This window comes from Melopsittacus undulatus, chromosome 1, assembly GCF_012275295.1.
Source record: "Melopsittacus undulatus isolate bMelUnd1 chromosome 1, bMelUnd1.mat.Z, whole genome shotgun sequence".
In the NCBI taxonomy this organism is placed as follows: Eukaryota; Metazoa; Chordata; class Aves; order Psittaciformes; family Psittaculidae; genus Melopsittacus; species Melopsittacus undulatus.
In genome coordinates, this window is record NC_047527.1 from 40,242,845 (window position 1) to 40,269,649 (window position 26,805).

A 26,805-nucleotide genomic window follows, 5' to 3' on the forward strand; every position below is an offset into this window, starting at 1 on the left:
ACATTTGCTCCACAGTCTCTGTTACAGTGGTATAGCTGTACTTTTATTTCTGTTCCATTTGTAACCCCATATTAATTTCATTCTCATTACAATCCCTATGATCTTTATTGCCTTAGACTTTTAATACAAATTGCTTCTTTCTCAAGGTATCTTTTAATAATTCAGTCAGCACCTATATATAATACAATATATATTAAGATTACCTTGTCAGCAGAGAAAGTGCTTAATAATGAAGCTAATTTAGCTGCAAGTTGGTGGTTTTATATATACCAACAACTTTTCCAGTGTTATTCTATTTATAGTTCCATCCCTAATAAAATGGTTTAGTGTGCACTTTAAGTTACTTTAATTGAGTCTGTTTGACATATACAGGTCTAAAAGATACTACAAATTTATAATGGAGGTTATAGTGTGATGCACAAGGGGGGTTGAGGGAGCAACTCTGCTCCTAGGGCTGAAATGCTAACCTGAACTGTTTGAGCTGGGTGTTTGTTAAGAGAGTAACTCAAAGGTGTCAGGTTCCAGGTGAGAATAAAATGGAGGAGATCGAGGTCCAACATACTAAAAGGGCAGAAGGTACGTCTGAGCAATGCAGTAGGTATTTAAGGACATTAATGGTGTTACTCGAGCTCTACATTGCCTTCAGAGGTCATGGTAGCCTGCTTAAGGTCACCCCACTGCTAGCCAGCTTGGAGGAGGTAACATCTGGGGCCACGTGTCTCCACACCCTTTCCTCCCTGCCCCAGGAGTGGGACAGATTTCCTGGTTCATTTACCCTCAGCCGCTTCACTCAGGGGCAGAATTTGACCACAGGGATTGGTCCATTGCCCAGGAAGACTCCCATTCACCACAGCAGGCTTTAGAGCAGACCTGTAAATATACAGGACACTTTTAAGATGAAGCTGGACAGTATGCTGGGTCATCTAGTCTATGTCATGCTTTGCTAAAAAAGGTTGGCCTAGATGATCCTTGAGGTCCCTTCCAACTGGTATTCAATGATCTGAAAGAGGTTCAGTTTACCAGACATTTTGTTGTGAGGGGGAGAATTTTACACTTTCTTCATTATATTCTTATGTTTTGTCTCATTCTCTCCTTGCCTTGCCTCTCCTCTCCTCTTTCTTTCTCCTTTCTCCTATTTTTTGTTTCTTTTGCTTGGTTGGTTTGGTTTTCTCTTCTTGGATTCAGTTACTGTTGCGTTTGTGAGGGCAATAATATCCTTTCACACTGATTATCATGTTAACAATAGCTTGCTGTTAAATGAAGGCGGTTCACTAGATGAACATTCAAACTTAAATTAAATTTAAAGTTGCGTGAGATTTCCAGGGCAATGTGTTCTGTTTTGTTTTCTCACTTAAAAGATAACAAATGGAAAGGATCCCAAATAATATATAAGTGCTGAAGAAATTGCTTCCAAGAAAAAGAACCAAATTTCCTCTTTGTTAGACTGGCATAGCTTCTGTGGAGCTGTATTGGGGCCAAAAGAGTTTGGATACACACAGTATACAAACCAGCCTGCATTCAACAAGCCAGTGTTGCTACTAGACCTCAGAAATTAGTAATTACGAAATATAATTGAAGGGCAAAAATGTGATCATAGACATCAATACATATTTTATAAATCAGGTACAGACACATTCATTTCTCATGTGAAGTTAATTTTTCTCTGAAGGAGATTTTATTCTTGGCTTCCTTTTTCTGTGCCTTTCTTCAAAGAAAACATTTTTATGAGTATCAGAAATACTGCGTTTGCTTTGTTCTAAATTACATCTCCTGCTTCCCATTTCCCCCTTACAATATCATATCACCTTTGTCTACTTTAAGCATAACTTTTTTGTGTGTGTGCTTTTCTCTTTTTTCATTGTAGACTGCTATCAACTCAGACATGAATGTCCAGGAAACATCTGGGTTCCAAACCTCTTCTTTTTAAAGTATTTTTTATTTCTTCAGGTTCCTGGCAATGATGCTTTTCCCAGTCTTTAGCTAAATTGTGTAGAGTGCTCTATCAAAATACACTCAAGCTGTTGCCTGTAGTTCTCTCATTTTGCCATTAGAATATCATTATACGCTACAGGTCTAATGATTTTTTTGCATGCATTTGTTCCAAATGATTCCCAAATCTATTTTCTTTTGTTTGGCAATACTTTTGACTATTGCAGTTTGGTGCTGGATGTCTCTTTTTTTTTTTTCTAGCTCAGAGTAACAGAAGTGTTAGAAGGAGCTCATTGTACCTGGATTTGACACCCTTTGGCAGTATTTTGGCACAAAAGCCTATCTTTCTCACCATAGTCAGTCCTTGGTGAACAGTTTTGCATGATGAATGAGCTGTGCAGAGCCCTGCTGTCCTGGTAGGGCTGGCAATGGGCCAGTCTCCTGCCAAGCAGAGCTCCTGAGCACTCCCCTTAGAAATAATTGAAATCCTGAGCCATAAGGAGTCCTCTGGTGATTTCTTCCAGAAGATCTGGTGAATCTGCTAGCTGATCTGCTTCCTTTCCTCCTTCCTTCCTTCCTTCCCTAAGTGCCTTCTGACACACATTTCATTTCTCTCCCAAAGGCCTTTTCTTGCAGTGTTCTTCTCTCTGTCTTGATGTGAAGATATAAAGCCGGGGTTACCTGATATAGAATCTGATGAACATCTCTTTTCTCATTCACCCTGGTGTAGTCTCACCATTATGTTTTCCATGCATCTAATTTTAACTAGTTTTCCATGTTAAAACAGTGCCCTAAGGTGCACATGTAATCAATTTCTTTAGAAGCAGCAAGTAAGAATTATTCTACAAAATGTTCACAAGTTTTAGATGTTTTCATAACTCCATATGTTATCCCACTTTTACCAGACAGACAAGAGCAGCCTCATGTTCACAAGCCCTGGTCATCACTGGGGATTTCAACCACCGTGATATCTGTTGGAGGTGTAATGCTTCAGGCCGCAAGCAACCCAGGAGGTTCCTTGAGTGTGTTGATAGTAACTGCCTTCTCCAAGAGACAGAGGGGCCAGTGAGGATGAGGGCTATGCTGGACCTTGTTCCAACCAGCAAGGAGGGGCTGATGTAGAATGTAAAGATCAAGCACAGCCTTGGCTGCAGTGCCCATGACATGGTGGGGTTCAAGATCCTGAGGGCAATGAGCAGCAAGCTCACTACCCTGGTCCTTCAGGAAGACAGACTTTGGCCTCTTCACGATAATGCCCTGGAGGGAAGAGAGGCCCAAGAAAGCTGATCAATGTTCACGGATCATCTCCTCCAATCTGAGGAGTGTTGCATCCCATCAAAAAGGAAGTCCGTCAAAAATACTAGAAGGCCTGAGTGGATAAACAAGGATCTTCTGGACAAACTCTAACACAAAAAGGAAGCCTACAGAGGGTGGAAGCAAGGACAGGTAGGAGGAGAGGAATACAGAGAAATTGTCCAAGCAGCCAGGGATCAGGTTAGGAAGCCTAAAGCCCTGATAGAGTTAAATCTGTCCAAAGATGTCAAAAACAACAAGAAAAGCTTCTATAGGCACGTCAGTAATAAAAGAAAGATTGGGGGAAATGTGGGCCTTCTCCTGAAGGAAACATGAGACATGGTCACCCAGGACATGGGAAAGGCTGAGATACTCAATCACTTTTTTGCCTTGGTCTTCACCAGCAAGAGCTCCAGCCACACTGCCCAAGTCACAGAAGGCAAAGGCAGGGACTAATAGAATGAAGAACTGCCTGCTGAAGGAAAAGATCAAGTTTAAGACCATCTAAGGAGCCAGAAGGTGCATAAGTCCATGGGACCTGATAAGATGCATCTGCGGGTCCTGAGGGAACTGACAGGTGAAGTAGCTAAACCATTATCCAGTCCAGTGAAGATCCAACTGACTGGAAAGGGGGAAACATAACTCCCATTTTTCAAAAGGCAGAAAAGGAAGATCTGGGGAACAACAGGCCAGCCAGTTTGACCTCTATTCATGGCAATATCATGGAGCAGATCCTCCTGGAAACTGTCCTGAGGCACATAAGAAATAAGGAGCTGACTGGTGACAACCAACTTCACTAAGGGCACATCATGCCTGACAAGGCGTAATGGCTTTAGCTGACAGAGGGTAGGTTTAAATTAGATATTTTAGGAATAAATTCTATACTATGAGGGCGGTGAGGCACTGAAATAGGATGCTCAGAAAAGCTGTGGCTGCCCCATCAGCCACAGCTGATGTGGCTGTGTTCAAGGCCAGGTTGGATGGGGTTTGAGCAACCTGGTCTAGTGGAAGGTGTCTCTGCCCATGGCAGGGGGTTGGAACTGGATGATCTCTAAGGTCCATTCCAACTCAAAGCATACTATGATTGTATATTGAAGTGGATAAAGAAAAAAGATTCATTAACTAATACTGGACCCTTAATGGACACTTTCAGACTCTGCTATGTCTAAGAGTTTATGTTATGGTCTTCAGGGTCTATGTTTTAGCATCCAGCTCCAGGCTTTCTCTGCCATGCAAAATTAAACATTCTTGCATAATAATCATCATCATGACCATCATCATCATCATCCTCTTCTAGCCACTATCCTCTCACACAGATCTTCAAGGACAGGCTGCAGCAGCGAGAGGCAGCAGAAGGCAAACCCTTCTGTCCACTACAGAGGCTTTGCCTCTTCCAACTGATTATCTCACTGCTCCTTCCAAGACTCCCATAGGTGCCAAATGCCTGGGTTTTTTGTTGACCCAGGCAGTCTCTTTTCCATCCTACATCTCTGTTCCATGCAGAGGCATCAATGGTATCAGTATCTACCCAGGCTCTTCATAGGCAGGGCACGGTGCTGGGAGGAAAAAAGCAAGGCAGCACCCTTGCTGTGCAACAACAGCAGAGTGCACACAAGGTTGCATCTCTGTAATGTCTCTGTCTTTGGCCAGTAATTTTGTCCAAAAATTGTCTCACTTGCAAGGGACAGAGATTAACTGACTTCCATGCCAAACACAGCAGACGTCACTGTACAGCATGTGGAAGAAGCAAGTTTGGAATTTGGCACTGGGCATAAGCTAAATATGCTAACTGATGTGTCATCCAAGCAAGGCCTGAGAAGGAGGTTCTTAGGATATTTCAGGTTTTCCTGTCAAAGTGTAATCCCCTTGTAATATGTGCTTCAAGCACCCATCTTAAACAGGGGAAGTTCAGGTTGGATACAAGGAAGAAGTCCTTTACTGTGAGGGCGGTGAAGCACTGGAATGGGCTGCCCATAGAAGTGGTAAATGCTCCATCCCTGCCAGTGTTCAAGGCCAGGTTGGACAGAGCCTTGGCAGGGGGGTTGGAACTAGATGATCTTAAGGTCCTTTCCAACCCTAACTATTGTATGATTCTATGCTGTTCTTGGAATGAAGCCCTCTGCTGTGGTGGTTCTGTTAGTGAAAGGGTCAAGGTATTTTCATGGCTCTGGATCCAGAGAAGTGAACTGAAAACCTGATTTGTACACTGTATAGGTAGAGAAAATAATTTTCAAATATGGAAGGGAGCTGCAGAAGGAAGGTATTCACTGATAATAATGAAAAACAGATTAGGAAGGCATTATTTACACTTGATAAATCAGAAATGGCATCAAAGAGAGCTAGTATTACAAACTATTAATGAAAGACATAATAATGAAACAAATCACATAATAGATCACAACAAAGTGATTCAGTGTAATGAATACTGATGCTAAGTAAGTGAACTGTGCGCTCTGGGGATACAATTTCAAATCCATTCCAGTGTGTGTGGAAGATGTGTGAGCAGAAAGAGCACTTTTACGAGAAATTCACTGTTCAGTTGTTCACTCTGATCACATCCACACCTTGTATTAGCTCTCCCTCTGATGACGTGTAAGGTAAATAAAAATGAAATTACCTGCCAAGACCCATTATATATGTGTTTATTTTTGTGTGTATCAAAGTAGCAACTGAAATATCATCATCTATGAAGATATCAGCAAACATTCTTCGTTTCACAGAATAGTGTGAGTAAATAAACATTAAGCATATGAAGAAGACAGCCAGGCAATGTTTCATCAGCAGAGATTAAAAACTCATTTAATTCCTATAATTGTAGAAATCACATTGCTATTACAAAACATGGTAGTGTCTTGAGAGTGAAATGGGTCTAAAATTCAGATCTTCACACAGATTTTTATATTTTGGAGGTACTAAAGATGGAGCCTTCGATTAAACAGAAAGATGCCCTATGTAGCTTATACACAATATTCGTATTCTGATCACACACCTGAAACTTCAGGTGGTGTGCAAGTCGTGATTTGATTTCAGACTCATCTGTATCCTAAACCCTTCCTGAGTCAATTCTGGCAATTGTCAAAGCCTACCAAATCAAGCATTACTTTGTGCATTTGTAACTTAATCTGTTTCTATTTATTGTGAATTTTCAAAAATAATTTTTATTTTCTTTTTTTTTTTTTGAAAGTAAAGACATTCACAGATATAGCACTGGAAAGACAGTTAGATGGCTAAGAATGGGCACTGCAAAAAAAACATGAAGCTGTGCAGGGCGCTGCCTAAGCCTGCTAGTAAATTATTGCAGTGTTACTGGTAACAGCCTCTCTTAAGAGACCTTTTGGATCTAAAGGGTCTCAGATGAGGTTCTGTCTCAGCTACAAGATTTTACAATCAAATGTCAGTGGGAGGCTTACTGACACAGGGTGAATGCCCGAATAACAAATCCTTTATTACATTTGTTATGGTCTTATAAAAAAAGGAAGCAATACATGGGAAGGATGAAGAGTTGTGAAGTTTAGAAAATTATTTTGAGAAAATCTAAATTTTAATAAATGTTGAAACTGAAACAGATTCATGAAATTAATAAATATTGACAGATTTGACCCATGAGCTAAATTTAACTTACCCCCAAATTGCTACTGAAGCAAAAATGCTTGAATATGCTACTACACTTGCCTACCATTATGAATGCTCAGATCAAGTTCACAGAGCCATGCACAGATTTAAATTTCTGTTTTCTAAATTTCAGTCATGCAAAGTTTTTGAGCATCTCTAATAGGATTGGAATGCAGTGTTCACATTAGACATGTTTAATTTACTGTGATGTTTTTAATACATTGTTTTGACATTCCTTCACAGCAATTATAATACCTTCAGAATTATAAAATACAAGTAAATCAGATCAGCATGAATTTGGAGAAGCAACACACTCACAAAGAATCAGAAATCAAGGAGCTGTGGATAAAGTTGCACTGTGGTGTGTCCGTCACTTTCATCCTCAGCAAGCCACCTTAAGGGAAAAACATAAAAAGCTGTCACAGACAGGGAACATACAAACCTTAACAAACAGACAAATCATAAGAGCCTGCTTCTGCACCTTTGGATTTCTAGGAGATTTTTTACATTGGTTTATACCAAACTGCAGAAAATTGTGGGTTTTTGTTGTTTGGGTTTCTTTTTTAGTATCCATATATGCATAATTTTAAAATGAAATTAACTTTATAAATATATTTATGGAATATTCATTTTATTTTTTGTTTATATAGGTGACAAGTAGATTGTTTCATTGAGCAGCATAAAATCTGGGTAATTTAGAGTAAGGAAATCTGTTCTTTTATAGGAGGTTATTGTCCGTGTATTCCATTCCAGGGACTGTTTATTTCTCATATCTCCTTGTGGGCTCACAAAATACTGAGTTGTATGGTGGCCCTAAACCCTGCTCTGTAAAGAGTCTATGGAGGTTTTACTGTTGCCTATATAGCGAATAGTCCCAGTTCAAAGCTCAGGTAGATCGATGTTAACTGGAACCTATCTTCTAAAACTGGAACCTAATTTCCAAAGAGAGTTAAAAATCTTGTAATGTTTTTGCAAGTATTATGACTGACTACTGGATGTGTTGTCTAAGGAGTTAGTATTAGGGGGACTGACAGCCATTATAGTGTTAATGTAGCTCACATAGAATCATAGAATCATAGAACAGTTAGGGTTGGAAAGAACCTTAAGATCATCTGGTTCCAACCCCCCTGCCATGGGCAGGGACACCTCATACTAAACCATATCACCCAAGGCTTCATCCAACCTGGCCTTGAACACTGCCAGGGATGGAGCATTCACTACCTCCCTGGGCAACCCATTCCAGTACCTCACCACCCTAACAGTAAAGAGTTTCTTCCTTATATCCAATCTAAACCTCTGCTGTTTAAGTTTCAACCCGTTACCCCTTGTCCTATCACTACAGTTCCTAATGAATAGTCCCTCACTATCATCCCTGTAGGCCCCCTTCAGATACTGGAAGGCTGCTATGAGGCCTCCATGCAGCCTTCTCCAGGCTCAACAGCCCCAACTTTCTCAGCCTGTCTTCATATGGGAGGTGCTCCAGTCCCCTGATCATCCTTGTGGCCCTCCTCTGGACTTGTTCTAACAGTTCCATGTCCTTTTTGTGTTGAGGGCACCAGAACTGCACGCAATAATCCAAGTGAGGTCTCACAAGAGCCCCTGCACCACTGAATAACTGAAAGATGTATGGCTGAAGCTAAACATTTTCAGGATTAAACACAACTAATCTGGGCAGATAAAAATTATTATCTTTTAAAGGTAGCATTTGTACCAGAAAAGTCTTTTCTTTTTGTCTTTGTGAGAGAATGAACCTATTCCACATTTACACAGCAGGCTATGAGATGATACTGGAACAGATTCCACATAGAGGTGATAGATGTGCCATCCCTGGAGACATTTAAAGCCAGACTGGATGTGGTTCTGAGCAACATGACCGAGTTGAAGATGTCCCTGTTCATTGCAGGGGGGTGGGACTAGATGGCCTTTGAAGGTCCCTTCCAACCCAAACTATTCTATGATTCTATAAGAAGATCCATGTCTGAGCTGGAACAGGGATGTGAAACGCAGTTTCCTGTATCCAAGGAGTGTCCCATAGCCTGTGGGTCACTGAGGTCCCTGGGGTGCATCTCCTAATCTTTTCTACTAAAACTCTTCCATTTTGAGCAAGTAGATATGCATTAAAGGATATGACTCTAACCTACCAAGGGCTCAGTTAAATGTCCTAGTCAGCAGTCTGTAGAATCAATCTGTGTGTCAGTCACTCCCCACATAGAATCATAGAATAGTTAGGGTTGGAAAGGACCTTAAGACCATCTAGTTCCAACCCCCCTGCCATGGGCATCAATGATGTGATTCAAGTTCTTGTTCCAAATGGGTCTCTTAAATGTCTTTCTGGTTTTCCCATAAGATTTTAAATAAAAATTTAAAAAAACACAGAAAAAATGTTGCAAGCTATGTTTTTTAAGAATTTTCATCTGACTGGTGTGGTCTTATAACTCTTATAAGCAAAAGAAGTGGAGTGGAATGACATCACCTGTAACTCACATCTATCTAGAAGATTAGATAGTACCAGAGCATGTGTTTGGAAGAAGTTTAATGAAGGGAAGTTTAATGATGTTGGAAGAAGTTTAATGTTGCTGAGGTTGGTAACGGCCTCATATTCTCATGACTTAGACTGTAGAGTGCAACTGACTATCCAAGAAGTAAAAAAAATGTTCCTTTTTGGGTGCAGGGTTGGGATTTGGCTTCTATGAATTGTCAAGTTTACAGGAACATTTTGGGGAAGGATAAAATTAAATATTCTTGGCTAGCATTTCTGCTTTCAGACCACTAGGTAACATCCCTCTTTCTAGACATAGGGAGCTTGTAAGTTTTCACACTTCTCTGTTCTCCAAAATCTTCAAGCTGTAAACTTTATACTGTAGCAAACTGCCACTCGAAATGCACCTTTCAATTTACTTTCCAACTTCTGAAAATGCATTGTTTCAGTTTGATGCAGAATGAAATGGATCTTTGTTTTGTACATTAGAAGCCTTTTACCCCAGCACTCCTTTATCCAAGTAAATGTCTAAATTTAGATCGTTATCCTCTTACATTACATGATAAAAATATTTATTTCTTCTTTACCCTATTTGCTGAATATATCTTACATCCATACTAAGCAGACACTGAAACAGAAGTATTTTAATATTGCTTTTGTTCAATAAAACATACTTTTTCTCCGGTTTTGTATCTGTACTGCCATACCCTACCATCCTCCCACTACCCCATACTGTGATTCCCTCCCATGCTTGTTTGCATACCCATAATATGCTTGTCAGAGCTATTTACACACTAATACTTGTGTAATGGTTCACCAGACAGCTTCTGCCTCTTGGAAACGGCATGTTATTATATCTTCTCTTGGCACAGGTACTAAATTGTGTCTCTCCCTCCTACAGTCCTCCAGTTTTAATAACTTGGGAAAATATAGTGTCCTCCTCTATTCTTGTGACAAATTAGTTTAAAGTTGGCCAAAGGGTTCAAAAGTCACTGGGGATGGACTGATATGAACACGGCATGGTTAAAAAATTCTTACTGTTTTAGGAAACCAGAAGAGAAGCAACTAAGAGACTAAAAAGACTACTCCTAATTCTACAGAGTGCTGAAGAACTGATCTACTGACCTGTCACAGTTGAAGCAGTACACTGAATTCCTAGATGCATCTGTGATTTCTACTTTTTCCAGAAACCATCCACTTGCTGTAGAAGGGAAAAAAAGAGCAAACTTAATATAACCAAAACACAAATAAAATATAAGATTTCTGATTTCATTTCCAAATCCTCAGATGTATTCAATACGAATAATAGAAAAGTAGATGATTCAAATTACTACCAACTTGTCTCAGTTTTACAGAGAAGGTCTTTGATTTTTTTGGCAGAAAATATAAAGGAATATTTTTGTTACAACTTAACTCATTTTTTCATATTGAACAGAACAGGCAGCAAGACAAATGAAACATGGTAATATTGAACACATTCTTGAAATCCCATTTTGCTCTTTTAGGTGTTCTGAAATGCACTCAAAGTACACCCCTGGTGGGCTTTGATCTTTAATGTCCATCAAAACAATAAAAATAGACTTTATCAGTAGATGTAATTTCTTTAATGATAACCCAAGCCCTTAAATAATAGGAAAACAGAAATTCTACTACTCCTTTCTAATAAATATATTTATACTTCTATAAATCAAGTGATGAATCTGAATGCTTCTCATATCCATAGTTCTCCAACAGTCATGATTCAGAGTAGCATGTCCATGTAGGCCAACAATCATCTGTTGCAACTTTAAGAATGTATTTACTATTCTGCTATAGTCTCCTATTTTTCTGTGTGAAAAATACCTCCATTCTTGTGCTATAGAATTTTATTTCATGGAATATTAAAATATGAAAAAATTAAAAATAAAACTTTATTACAGATATGCAATGTTTGTGCTGACATCTTTAGTTATGTTTGCCAATGTAAATACTTTATGACAACATTTAAAAGCTAATTAGGATTATATTGCTAGTAGCTGGAAACCTTTTGGTATTCTTTGTAAGTCCTAAAGATAAAATATTATTTTTTAGCAAATTATTTTGGTTTTCAAATACTTGGAAAAAGTACTAAGTAGGTTAAAACCAATAAAAATATTTTTATTTGCAAGTAGGGTAAAAGTGTAGTATAAAAATATTTGCAAATTATATCCATTTAGAGAAAATTTTAAGACATAGTGATGTTCCTAACTTTTAATGGATATTTTCAAACAATTAGCTAGTATAACTAAGCCATAAAGGTGTCTACATTTTTCATCTTCAATTCAGGAGAGTAATTTGTATTATGAAATTCTTTTGGAACACGTTTGATGAAATCTTATGAATGGTTTAATATATCATAGACTCTACTTGGAATATGTGACCTTTCATGAAATCTCTGTAATTTGGAGTCAATATTATCAGCAATAAAAATTTAATCTATCAAATTTACACGGCACTTTACAAATGAATATAAATGCATGTTTGCTCCCTTGAAAAGTTTAAAAGCTAATGTTTTGTCCTTTATTGACAAAAGTCCAACAGAACTTACTGAAATCTCCAGGTATGGAAAAATCTAGAGGCAGCGGGGAAAGATTAGTAAACAGATGAAACGTTTCAAAGAGGTGTTATGCTTGAGGATGCTTATAACAGCTGATGTGACAAAAGACACTTGGATATAATTTCAGAGAAAAAATCAGAAGAAGGTAGTCATGGATGTAAGATGAATCAACCTACACCACCTGTGCTCAGAAGGCAGCATTAGTAGCTATGCGACATTTATCAGGACACACAAAGCAAAGATACTGATGCTGTTGAAAGTTCAAAACCCAGGAAATAAAAACTCAACCTGTATTTCCTCTGCAGATTTCAGTGCAACTCTCACAATCATAGAAGTCTGCCAGTGTGGAGTTTCTTTCCCAGATCAGTTCCAAGTTATTTGTGTGCATGTACAGCAGCTAACACAAATAAGAGGAAAGTCAGCAGGAGGATTTTATTTATTATAGGTATATCAGCAGGTTTGCTGGGTGTTCTTTTTGAGTTTTTAATACCGTAAGATGTACAAAAAAAAAACCTGTTCAACTTTTGGCTAAATAGGAACTGCTATTAGAGAACTTTGCTTGGTTCATCCAAGATATAAACCCTTGCCACCTTATAGTGGCACATGTACTTAGATGAATCAGGTTTTATTAAATATAAACCAATTTCTTTCAGACACGTTAAGCAAAATTCACCTGACTATAATATCTCAATCCAACTGGACCTTTTTGAATCAAGTTGTACACTGCCTGCAAATTCTGTTTATATATTTATATATCTTTAGGGGGGTTTTAGCCCCACTAAATGTAAGCTCAAAATCTTGTATGCCCTAGTCTCCTGTCTTGTGTCTTTTCTAAAATTTGGGGTTTTAAGAGGTTACATGTAATACACTGTAACATAGAAACTGTTTCCATCATCATGTGTGGGTATGTACTGTAGCCAAATCCTAACACCAGGGTGAGATCTGGTGCGCAGTAATTTTCTTCTCATAGTTTGACTTTCACAAGAAGAAAAGCTGTATGTCTATCAAAGGGAGCTACAGTATGCTATGACAAGAGTCCCAGCCTTGCCCAAACATTCCTTAGATAATGTTGAATCCATGGAAATTTTAGCCTGCAGTTTGAAAATTCAATCCTTTGTTACTTAAGACCTTTAATAAGAGGTCTTAGGAAGCTGAGCAATGTTAGAAGGATAAAGCCTTCTGAGGTTTATGCCAATGAGATCTCTGTTAGGAAAAAAAATAATCAAGGTAAAGTCAAGGGAAAAATGACAGAGATAGAAGGGGTGTAAGCAAGAGGAGTCAAACTGACCTAATTTGTAAACAGATTTGTATTAGCTACCTCTAGCTGTAACATGACTTCAAAAACCTTTCCAAATGTCAGGCAGATCTTTAAGCAGAAGGTTTTTACAAGGCTGCTGAGTGCATGCAGTATACTCACCGAATCCTTTTCCATCGTGACCAATTTCAATTGAATGTAGGTTGCCCAAGTGTTTTGTCATAATCTTGAATGTATCAACCTTTAGTATGAAAACACATTTATTAAAAAAAATATGCTGATGTCTGTAAAGTTACACATTTGTTTAAGTCAGTTCTGAGAGTAATTCAAATGTAATAATACCGATTCAAAATAGGTGGCTGACACCTGATGTAGTTTATTTTCCTTACTGACAACCTGTGGTATAGATTCTCTCCTATTAGGTCTTAGTTTAAACATGAAAGACTAACTTTTCAGCTTATAGTTGGACACTCCCTATCTCTTTCCTGACTTTCATCTACCAGACAAATATTTTTGCTCTCTTATGAATTCTCAGCTGATACAGACTTCTAAAATGTTTTCAGTATATGATGCATAATGCATTCAAGAATATAAAAGATAAAGGCTTTTACTACATCTACCATTTTAATTTAAAATATTACCTTGTTTAACATTGCAGGGGTTTTTATATTGGACGTTAGACATATAAGATATTTGACATACAGACATATAAGACATTTGACATCACTGGCTTCCCATTGACTTAGCTGGTTGGTAACAAGATTTCTATGCACCTACTTTTCTTTTTCAAAGAGCAATGACACCTCCTGTGTAGTGCTAGGCAAAAGGAAATACTACTCAAGACACTTTCTTACTTGCCTATGGGTAACTAGGTTTATTAACTTCAGTATGGAAGACAATAGATGGGTAAAGAACTTTTAAAAAACATCCACAGACATCCTGGATGAAAAACGTCAGACCAACTGCAAGTAAAAAGATGTCTAGTACTGCTGGAGATAATGAGGTAGCTCGCATAAGGAAGATATTTTAGCTGGAGTTTTAATTATTCAGTCATTACCTTTCAAGAAGTCCATGGCAGAAAGATATGGAAAATATGTTTATTTCTTGCTACATAAGGGTAACCATCATTATACTCCATGGAAAATGGAGGAATTCTTTTGCTAGATTAATACATTTGTTAAAATAGAACATTCTGCTAAGATACTAGGACATCATGCAGAGAATTGTCATTCTCATGCAAATATCTGTACCTGAACTTGGGGTCTTTGAATAGAAGCCTAAAGCATGGTGGATATCAGAATCAGGTTGATGTGCATGGTTCCACTTTATCTGGTTATAGGCTTATACATGCAGTGAGGCTTACAGCACCAGTCTCCATGGCAAAATAACATTATGGGTTGTAATAGACTGAGGTACCCTCAAGCACAATATTCAAAGTTTGTGCAACAACAATGGATATTGCACATATGTGCATGTGCATGAGCAATTCATGTTGTGCATTTCAGATCAAGAAAATGCATAACTTTGCAGATGAGTGGGTGTAATATGAAGATGCATTTGGGACACAGACAGAAAAGCAACAGAGCTAGATATGGACACATGCTATAAAATGTATGGACTCACCTTTCCTCTTTCAAAGGGGTCTTGATGCTCCAGTGACTGAGAGAGTTGAAATACCTCAGATTTGTCCTCATTCCCAAACAAAATAATGTGCACGTTGGCATCAGTCCCTGCTCCCCTTTTGTCACCTGTGTATACTTTAATAGTATACTCTGTCAGATTTCTTGCTTGACTTCTGTCTTTATGTAAGTTGTTATCTCTGTCATTCTTTTGTTTGTCTTCTCCAATGATAAAAGTTACTGGGATTTCTCTCTGTATTTCTGCCTTATTTTTATCCACAAAAAGAGTTCTGAAAAACAAAACCATATTTTTGTGGTAAGGAAATCATATGTTAAATAAAAAAAAATCCTGTGAATTTATGTGGGACATTTAAAGATAGCCTGATTTTAAAAATACCCATTGACTGAAGCACTCTGTGACAGTTATTTTAATTCAATGCCTGCTTGGTGTTTTCAACTATTGTACTATAAAAGGACTAAAAAAATCACTAGCTTTACAAAATATACTTACTCATTCACTTCAAATACATAGATAGGATGCTCCTTTGCAGCTTCTTTCAAATGCAATTTTTTAATGTCCAGTTTGCAGTCTACAAAGGAGGAAATAAAGTACAAGAAAATGTTATACTGCATGTCAAGGTATCAGGTAAACTGTTGATATAACTGTGCCATTCCTACTGTATGAAAGCATAATTTATTCATTCATTTATGAATACCAATAATTAAATTAAAAATCCTGGAACCATCATAACATCCCTAATTATTTTCCTATTTGAAACCTCAACTTAGAAATTCAGGAGTAAGCATATTCTTTGTTTGGTGATGCAGAGGAATGTTGTCCTCACTGTCCTTGGACAGGCATGCAGACAAGATTCAGTGCCACTCAGGCAGGCACATACGAGGAGGAAAAGCAGAGATACATCTGTGGTGCTTCCTCCTCAGTGAGTGGTTGACAAAAGGGCTGGAGTTCCATTCCACATGCAGTATGAAGAGGATCTCATTAGATGGCAGATACAAATGAAGTTTGGCAACTTATTATATATTTCTGCTATTTGAAAAAGATTGCTCTCTGACTTACACTTCCTTTTGAATTTTCTGCTGGGGGCTGTGAGAGACTGATCTGAAATCAGACTCCACTGTCCCTTGTCTCAAAGATTGGTCTGAGAAGCTGAGATGGGATTCAACCTATCTTTTGTCTCAGAGATGGGTGGTAGGAGTTAAGACTCCTGTATCCATTACCTGGGAGAAGCGTATGAACTAGGACTCAGCCTGAGGGATGAGTGGGAAAGAGCTAACACTCTTCTGCCCATTACTTTGAGGACTGGTGTGAGGAATTGCTGCCCACTATCCCAAGAATTGCTGCAGACCTGAGAGAGAGAAAGAGAGAAAGAGACAGAAAGAGAGAGACAGAGAGAGGGGAAGAATGTGTGTGTGTGCAGACACACACATGCAGTTGAAGAACTGGCTGCAAGACCAGGGAAACTGATCCACCAGGAACATGTAATATGTGACATGAAGAACAGAGGTACCCCCCAAGTCATTATAAAAGGGGGAAAAGGTAATCACCAAGAGGCACATTGCCAGGGAGCCATCGCCATGAGGATGACTCCAGGAGGACACCTCCATGAGGACACTCTCCACCAATGACTAATACAGACCCTGAGGGACACCCTGCATGAGACATCGCCATGAGGGTACAACTCCATGGGGTACCTTCAAGGAGATGACTCCAGAAGGACACCTCCATGAGGACACCCACCTCCAATGACTACTATGGACTCCTGGGGGACACCCTGCTCTCCCACTCACTCCCACCACCCACGACAATGACAACAGATCCCTTGGACACTTCTGGATCCATGGTGGTGACTCTCTCTCTCTCAATCTGCACCCCTAATCCTTGCTTCATTTCCTACCTTTTTTTCCAATCTGTCCTATTGCTATCCCCTTTATCACAATAATTTCCCTTTTTTTAAAATAACTGTCTTTTTGTAACAAACTTACTAACCGATTACGGTACTTGACCTCATTTGCATCTTAATTTCACTCTTAGGATCACAAACTGAAATAGGGTCTGGCACTGGGGTTTTCCCCAACTGGACCCTGACAGGGGCTTATAGGCATGTGGTCTATATAGACATGCTGTCAATAACACTGGCCTCAATCTCTTACCACTAGTTAGTCATGAAGACTATTAATTTTCCATTCTCTTCTGTTATTTTTCCCTTCAGTCCTTTCCAGCAAACTACATCCTAATATCTTTTACTACTATCCAAGTTCCTTTAATTCTACCAATGGCAGTCTAAGTTAATGGGCTCAGGCTCCTCAGGAGAAAACCAAGAACATTGGCACAGAGCCAATGAGCCCCAAAGTCCCTCCTTTGTCAATCTTATTTTCAAACCTGACTGGAAAACCCTTGACTGTCACACTGTCTGTGGTGCCCTTTAGCAATTGCCATGTTCAGTGACTGTGTCAGACACATGAGCATAGTTAACTTTCACAACTGAAACTGTGAGAAGTAGTGAGCTATATGCCTTGTTCTCTAATGGCACCATGTGTTAATTTACAGTTCATTATTTGAATATTCCTTAGTAGCCATCATACAGGTGAGGCAAAGAGATCATAGAATCATAGAATTTTCATGAAATTCAGTGACAAAACTGCTGATTGCATAATAAAGTTAAAATCCCCCTTCTAAATGTCACAGGGAGGAAACAGAATACGCAAAGAAAACAGTGAAAATAAATGAATGACAGAAGGAAAATTAAACAATAACAGTTTCTTATGTGAATTTTAATTATTCTCCTGGATCACTTATTTAATAAATCAGATATTAATTGCAGAATATAATTATTCATCTTGATTTCTGTTTTTCTTTCTTCTATGGAAAGGAATAGTTTATTTTCTTGATGCAATATTGATACAGCCTTTAGATCCAAGGATTTTAACATGTCAAAATATAGGATTTTGCTTTACAAAATATTAAGTTTTAGCAAAAAGGGTCAAAGGAAATTAATTGGGATTTAACTCTGGCAATAATTTCATTGTTTTTAATAGGAGGCTAGCTGTGTGATTCACATCACTGACTTTAGAGAACAGCAAAAGTACTTTACCTGTTTTACTGCTGAACAAAAGAACAACTTTATCCAGTTCTCCCAGCTCCACAGCATCCACAGTAACTAGAAATGACTTAAATAAAATTATTTAGTATTACAATATTAAACTATATTACTGAAGTGTATAGGAAGATTTGAAAATAATATATAGGAATTACAAAAATAGATAAAGGGATAAACTTTAAAGTACTTTAAGACAGAGTACCTCATTGTCTTCTCCCTGCTGGACATTCTGCAACGACCAGAGAAGGGATCTGTCCCCAGTGTCGCCATGAGTACCATATATACATGCAGTCATGTGTAACAAATTTCTCTCACTCAAAATATTTCTAGAAAATACTGTGAGATGATATGTAACCACTGAAATACCAAGCAGAAAGAGATCTTATCAAGACCATGCCACAACCTTGCACAGCTATTTGACAACATAGCAATGTGCAGACACATGCAATTAAAAACTCAAACAGACAAAAATGATAGTAAAATTTTTTTCTATTTTTTCCATAATTTTTTCTTGTATCTGTAGACACTGGTGATGCTGAAAACTTTACATTAAACTAGAGAAAAGGATGCCTATGCTGTATGTTGCTCGTAATAGCACATTATGGAAAAAATACCAGTCAGTTGCCTTTTACTTTTAATGGTGAATGCTTAATAGATAAAATCCTAATTCTGATTTGTTGAACATTTTATTTTACTTGACCTCTGTTTTGACAGTCTCCCAGATCTGAAACTTGAGAAGCGAGGCTGGACCAGCCTAAAACAAGATTGAAAGGACTGCATTTGGAAGTCTAGTTTGTTGGATCCCTGTGTCAGAGAACATCAAGAGTGGGCATGTCGTATGAATGTGGACAAGGCAGGAGCTGAGCAGGACTCCAGTGCAAGCAGTTTCTTCACTGACTGGGCAGCAGTCCTGTGGTATATGCGTGTGTCAGGCTGAGCTGTTAACAGTCCTATATGCAGCAAACAGTGAAAAAGATCTGGGAACCATCCTGGTGGTCGAGATGGGAGCAGCAGGAGAAAGGACCAGAGACAAGACTGAAAGTAAGGCTACAACATAGTTCCAAGGTCTATCCAGAAGACAGCATCAGAGGGAGGACTAAGGACAAGCACAGGTCTGGTGTAGCTCAGGCATGACCTGAAAATGACACCTGTGACCATTATGGCTGGAGGTTCTAGGCGAGTCTGGCCAAGGCAAGTAAGATCTATTGTCTTATTGTGTCCTTAACACGCTGAATTAAATGAACCTCGGATCAGATATCAAGTGGATAGAACAAGCAGAGTACCTTGTACACAGAAGGGCAATTGAAGGAGACTAAAGGTTAAACTGTTCAAATGGTAGTCTTTGTTCAGATAGTGGAATCACACTGTAATAGGGAAAATGTGGGCAAGTAACCTTTTATCTCTGTAGTGTATTGAATAGATTGGAAAGATAAAAGATGATTAAAGAAATCTCTGAACAGAAGTTTACATATAATGATAGCATATATGAATGTTGCAAGTCCATTAATTTTATGAAATTCTAATGATTTCATAATCTCAGTGTGAATTATGGCTTTGTGTTAACTTTGTGGAAATAGCTGTTTGAAAGTAGCATAATACATCTTTATTTCACCTTTTCATTATTTAATTGTTTTGCCTTAAAAACTAATGTACTGCAAACTTCACCTTCTGTACAGCCCTGTATGAGAGGGAAAGAGAACACTGTTTCATCCTGGGGGATACTTGAGGTGTAAGCATCTCAAAGGAAGGTACAGTGAAGAGGAACTATTTATGCAGTCAGCTGGAGGCCTCTCTCCATTAATATACCCAAAGGCACATGAGTGCACAGCCAGATCCCTAGGGTCTGCACAGTACTTTATCAACTGTTTTGATGGTTTCAATTAGCCATTAGTATATGCTTCATCACAATCCCAAATATAAAATTAGGAAAATGTAACTAAGATGTGAAATACTAAGGCACTCTATGAGTGACAGAGCTGTATCTGAAATTGAACAGCACATGGCTTCTGGTTAAGGTGATTACGATCAGCCGCTTTCCATTCCAATTAACACAACATTGAGTTTGCTTTTAGCTGAGAAAAAGAAAACCAATAAAAAAATATATTAGGTTTAGAGAGCTGACAGAAAAGCAGATCTGCTTTGCACCATAAATTTCCAGTCACTTTGTGTGTAAAGGATCCCTTTGAACTCCACGTATGCCACCTGCTGTGGAGCTGCTTAGAGCTTTCTTGGACATAAAATGGCAAAGATTGGGGGGAATATGTTTTTTCACTGTCCTATTTTCTTTTTCCCCCACCATGGTTACAGATTCCTCCTTCAAGACTTCTAAAGCATGTATGGGAAGAAATAAGTGAAACAGATACGCTATTTTGTTTGGTTGGTTTTTCTTTTACCTAAACACATAGGTAATATGATACCTATTCCTTTTTTTTTTTGAGATTTTTTTAATCTCTTGATCTCAAAGCATTTTACAAAGAAGAAAATATTGCAAAATAAAAAAATTGAGAATTATTGTTTTAACCAACAGGTCAGTGATAGAGCCAGAGTAAGAGCCAAGATCATGAGGGTTCCAGTCTCACTTGCCCTTTATCACCCAGACTGCATCTCTCTCACCATTTCAGTGCGCTAGTAATGTATCCTCAATACTTCTGCATGTGACAGCAATCAGGCTTTTGCAAAGGGCATATTAATGTGCTTTATGTTAATCTGAAGGTCCTCTTTGTTTCAGTCTTGTGTATGATGGAAGCCATTAAGCCCTGTTCTGTAGCCGTACTGTACAAGTCTTCAAGTGTAAATAACAGCTCTAAGCAATATAAAATCTAAAGCCTAAATACAAAACTTAAGTTTTGAGTTGCAGGCAAAATATGCAAAAAAAAACCCCAAAAAACAACCCCCAAGCCCTCTTAATTCTACTGAAATTATTTTCACGCTTACATTTAGACACATGCAAACACCTCACTGAAACAGAATCATAAATTCCAGTCCAAAAGCATATTGAGGTTGTTCATTTAATACCTTCTTCATCTCTCTTTGGAGAAACTGACTTATTCTTTACCCAAGAAACTCATTTGTTTCCTGCCTAAAACTCAGGCACAAATAATTTGAATAATAAATATCATTATTTAGTCTGTTTATTAAACTGAGGACTGTTCTGTCATACGGTGGCATTCAGTAAGCATTAGAAGAATACGGAAGATATAGCGTATTTCAGATGAAAGGGTTTCTTTTATTTTGCTTAACGAAGGTGACATTCATAAGAAAATTGAGCTAATTTTAACAAGCATAAATATTTGTAGTGGATAAAGGTAATAAAGCTGATGCTTATATGTAACTTTGAGCTGTTATTTAATGAAAATCTTTGGAATGTGCAAACAAAAAAAATCCTTTAATAGTGAATGAGCTATAAAAAGTCATATTGTTAATGTGAGTAATATAAGCAGCTGAGAACTAAACAAAGGAGACTAGAAATATTACAATATTGCAAGAAAGGTATGTTTCTTCCAAACTGTTCTTTGGAGCATATAATAATAGTTCTGTGCAATCAAATTAATATTGCATTTCCCACTTTATGGTGCAAAAATTAAGCTGAGTGGGTAGTATTTTCCTTCATACATTTCAGATTCTTATCCAGACTTTATGAATCATTAAAAAATGACAATAAAATTTTCTGTTTTGATAAAGGTTTCAATTGTCATATTAGGACATGTTAACCTCCTGGATCACTCTACCACTTTGAAGTAGATTTATACCTACCAGAAAGTGCTTCTTTTAATGGCCACTCTACAGGGAATTCAATCCATCTGTCTCCATTAAAAGGAAGAGGAAGTGTTTTATTTATGGTGAGACGAAAGGTATCTAGGGTTGATGTGTTCTGCATTTTAAAGTAACAAGGAGACAACTGGGATATGCTGTTTTCTAAACTCTGGAGACCCAATCTCACTTTATAAAGCGTTCCCAAATCAGATGGTAAGTATATCTAGGAAGCAACGAAACAAGGAGTTAGCAACTCAACAGAGATATATAGGTATATGCATAACTAATTTAGGAAGAGAGGAACTTTTCTGTAAAGGGATCAGCATGGACCTAGCCCTATTTTCATCAGCCTTGGTGTTAAAAGTCCTGCTGAGTTCAAAGGCAGCAGAACCAGGTTGAATGGAAGCACTTATGGAACTATTAGCTTTATACTCTAGGGCCATTCATTGTAATTATTCTATCAAATTCAAATTACATACTGCGCTGATTTCTAAATGTGCACACTTACTGTTAATGCCATTTAAATTGATATGTATTATTAACTATGACTATTTGTTGTAAAAAAAAAAAAAGAACAGAATACCCTTGATCATCATGAACTTGAGAAAGCCAGAAATTTAAAATTAAATCTAGTTTGCAACTGAAAATTTCAGTTCTGCTTTTCTTGAATATTTGAACAATAATATCTGCAATATTTACAGATCTACACGATTACTTCTCTCTAAAAAGAAACTCAAAATTTAAATATAGACAAATGTATAGATTATTTTACATCATATGTTATTTGGTTCTTAGCCTGATGTTCCACTTTTTTTTCCATGGAAACCAGATTCGACTTGCCGTTGCTTCCATAAAAAACCATAACCAACTTGGATAAAATTTCTGACAACTTCTCAAAGTCTGTATTTTTTTCTTCTTGTTGTTTTGTGAAATAAATCCTCCATCTGCCTTCTGAACAAACAAAATAATGAAAATAAAAAGAAAAAATAGATTAATGTTTCTGTTTTCATATGTTAATGTGGGAGTACCTGGGATAAAATTCCCAAGACATATATTAGCCTACATGGGGAGCACTAATATTATAAGCACTTCATCTGGGTGCTCATCAGATCCCTGCATATATTTCCATTTCTAACTATTACAAAGGGTGAAATATTGTCAGTACTAGTAAGAGTAATGATGTATTGTGGTGAAAATATTCTCACATTATTATTTCAGGACTAATGACTAAAACAGTGATGTAATGGCAGAAGAGATACCTGAATTCATTTGCTCTTTTCCTAAAGGCCAGGCAGAAGTGATTTTTCTCTCCTGGATTTCTAATTAAAAAAAGAGATTGAAGACCAAATTAATACTTTTGTAGAACAGTGTCTAAATGATAATAAATGCCTATATTCATCTCTACTGAGGCAATTGACTGAGTATTACATAATTTAGATTAAAGATTTAACCAGGAAGTGTACAATGTGATTTTCTGCTCAAGCATCATCTCCTCCATATCATCCTATTTAATGAACTGACTCTAGAGCTAGCTTTTTACTATGAAATTGCTGCGATGTGACGATTCAAGTATTTTTCATTTTAAATAATTTTTGTTTCATGTATACAACTTATGCACTGGATATATCAGACATCATTGGATGTATTTAATGCCCATTTTAGCAGCTGATGTTCCTCCCACTGCTAGCAGCTCCCATTGATTTCAGTGGGATTTGTTATAGACCAAAACTACTTATAATTGTTTGATAGAGGCCTGAACTAAAGATGGAAATCCTTATTTTGAGAGCACAACCAAGTTTGGATTTGTCAATTATTGTATAATAAACCTCACTTTCTTCTTTTACCAAATCAGTGCATTCTAGTAGAAACATACATAAAACCTTAAACACACTAAATATTCCTATATTTTATTCAGAAAAGTCCCAACACACAATCTAAAAGAAAGCTGAAATTATTTGCTTTTCCACCATAATAGCTTCCTCTTTTTCTCTCCAGGTTTCTAATGATCAAAAGTTAGAGATGACAGAGCAGAGGAAATGGATCGAATTGCGGTTCTCTTCATTCTCAGTAGGCTATTGCTGGACAAGCACTATCATGCAAACTAAACTACAACAAGCAGAGATGCCCTCATAGTTAGGAGGAAAAAGAGCTAAAATATTTTCCGTAATTTAAGGACTCATCTACAGTCTCCATTTACTTCTCTCAGGGGCAGGATCATAAGAAATATGTCAGCCTTAAAGGTGCGTTCTGGGCTTCGGTTACGTACTGATCCGGTTGGGGTGTGCAGACCAGAATGTGCTTGTATTGAAACCACAGCACAGTGAGGGAGTGTACGCATTCCCTTCTTGTCTTGACAAAGATTGCAGTCAATCACAAGCAGCGGGGTCATGTCAAAACTGCTCTGTGGACTCATTACCTGCATGGTGCCCATTACAAGTATGTCCAGATTCTGGTGAAAGCTATCCAAACAGCATGGCACAAATAATGTAAAACAGTCTGAATACAATGGAGGCATTTTCTCTACTGTGTAAACACAGTTTGCCCCCACTATTTACTTTATTTTCACTATGTCTAGCAAGTAGCCAGAAGAGGTATTTGAAGCTTAAAAAATTGTTTGTGTAAGTGGAAAAGTAGAAGACTTGGAGAGGCATTAGTTTGTAAAAAGAATAGGCAAAATTATTTTCCATTTATGCCACTGTAAATCTGGTGTAACAAAGCAGAAGTTATCTTCTGGCAAATAGTAGTTATTAAATGGTACTAAAACCCAACAGTGTTCAGACGCACTAATTGACAATGTTCTACTGAAACATTTTAAACCATAATTTGTTTATAGAAGCAAATCACATAGCTGCATTCTGAAGTTTTGAATTAATTTCTTAGCAAAAGGTAGTTTGAAGATAATATCGACCTGTGGCATTCAGAGTTACTGAGGCAAATCTTTTTCCATCACGTCTGTCTTTTAGCCACATTTGACCCATAAACAATGTTTCTGTCCCTGAAGCTGCTGACTCTTTCACAATAATCTTCTCCAGAAGCCAGTCAGTGCCTTTCCCTTTTTCAACCACTACTTCTTTCAGAGTCCCAACATCTACTGCTTCCATTTGAAAAACATCCACCTGAAAAATTGAGATTCAGAACCACATATAGAATCAGAACCATCAAATGAAATTAACAACATATATTAAAATATCAAAGAGGGAGGAAAATACTTTTTTCGTTAATTCAATAAATACCAACAGAATCAGAGATTACAAGTTTAAAGATGCTAAACACCTGCATTAAGTAGTATTCCCTTTGTAGTTCTGCAATTTGCTGCTAAACCACCTGTTTCCATACAAAGATCAATCAGTTGCTTCTGCTCAATTCCTCAGGGATTCTCCTTCCCAAATTTCACACTTAATGATTTACAGGGGTACTATTCTAAACACCTCTTACTTTCAACAAAATAGACCCCTCAAGGCTCCTGTTTGAGGGATGAAATGCAGGGAGTGATAAGGACGGAAGTGAGCATCAAGAGCAGTATATTATTCTCTTAGAAAAGAATGACAAATTTGGTCCTGGATTTGAATTTACTTGTAGGATTAATTTTATAAATGTAATTGAAATTACAGAAAAATAACAAAGTTATGTTTAAATAAGTTTTACTATTCTTTATCAGTTAAAAAGTCCACAGTATTTTTAAAATATTTAGAACCTGAAATGCCTAAAGAAAATGATGAGATGTCAGACATGAAACATTTTCACAATATGTGATCTTGGCTTTTTGTGGGTCCTACACCTACTTACTCAGCTGGAAAACACAAATTAATTTCTTGACATAGAGACCTTCCACCTGTTTTGCTTTATAGATTTATGAATTATCATCTCCTTTCTATTAGGGTTTATGACTGGTAAAATCTGGTGTTATTTGTGATTGGATTTCTAGCATGATTTGAAGATACAAAGATATTTTTGAGGGGATTGGATTGAAATAACGAGCAAACCCACTTGAGTCCTGAGAAGTCCACCCAATGTAATTCACACTGAAGCTGCTCAGTCAGAGTAAAAAGGCATTAATCCTTATACAAAAGATTAGGCAGAGATGAAACAGAGAAAAGCAATTCTCTTGTTCCACCAGCCACAGTTATGTGTTTTCCCTGGACAGTTTTTCCTGGTGAATAATTGATAAAAGACTTTTGTCACCAAGACCAGCTTGACCAGTTTGCAACATAATAAGCTCCACCACAAGTTAAAATATTGAGCTTGAAATTGCAAATAACATTTGACCACCCATTTAAAAAAGAATCCTCAGAAATATTAAAAAAAACACAACTTTTTTCTTTAACTTTTTTCTTATTTTTCATTAATATATGTACATGTTAATGTGAATGTGTGTGTTTGTGAGCTACACTTTTAACAGTTTACTAAAAATAATCCCCAATCTGTCATTGAATTACTGCATGGCTTCTTCTAGACTGAAAGGTAGTGTTATTCAAAAACTGCTATAGTGCATTACCTAACCATCACAATGGGACCGTCACCCCTAATTTATCATGTGAAATGGGAAGATGAGAACAGCAAACTGACAATGATTTCAAGTAAAAAATGTTAAAGAGGCACGGGAATAACTATACTTCCTTAAAATGAGTCAAGTTTATCAGCTGCTTAGTGAGTTTAGACTGGCAAAAGTGTAAGATGGAAGTGAAGGTTCTCAGTGCAATGTCCTGTGGCAGCAGGGGAAATACATTGAGCTGAAATTCCAGATGGAGTGCAGGACTGCAGGGAAAGGGGCTTCTCTTTACATTTCCCAAAGTTAAGTCAAAACAGTAATGTTCAGTGTCAACACCACATTTATATTTTATTGCCTATTGGATAAATTTGATGATTGAATGCCATTTATCTGAAATCTTAATTCACCTTAACTGTGACAAAGTTTGATCACCGCTTTGTTCTGGTTTTATTTGGATTGGTACAGTTATAACATCATGCTTGACTAAAAGAAAATGTCCTGTTATATAAAATGTATTAAAAATACACAGGCCTAGAAGACGGGTGAAAAACACAGATAAACTCAAGTAAGGTACTTACAGACTCCTGTCTCTGTCAGTTAATAAATATCTTATATTCCCAAAATGTGAAAATTTGTCTTAAAAGATTACTGCTTGTCCTTGCAAATGATTATGCTTATGTTA

The 26,805-nt window shown here is 37.4% G+C and overlaps 1 protein-coding gene across 1 annotated transcript in view; it reads right to left on the reverse strand.

Moving 5' to 3' along the window:
- Window positions 1-2,919: 2,919 nt before the first annotated feature.
- Window positions 2,920-26,805, reverse strand: part of RP1 (RP1 axonemal microtubule associated) — a 179,103-nt gene continuing 155,217 nt past the window's right edge. Inside the window, 11 exon segments of the mRNA XM_034060203.1 lie at window positions 2,920-3,186; window positions 13,306-13,347; window positions 13,349-13,384; window positions 14,767-15,052; window positions 15,274-15,352; window positions 17,876-17,951; window positions 18,084-18,238; window positions 21,635-21,857; window positions 22,407-22,585; window positions 22,894-22,953; window positions 24,543-24,750. Coding sequence (XP_033916094.1) covers window positions 2,920-3,186; window positions 13,306-13,347; window positions 13,349-13,384; window positions 14,767-15,052; window positions 15,274-15,352; window positions 17,876-17,951; window positions 18,084-18,238; window positions 21,635-21,857; window positions 22,407-22,585; window positions 22,894-22,953; window positions 24,543-24,750 — 1,611 coding nt within the window.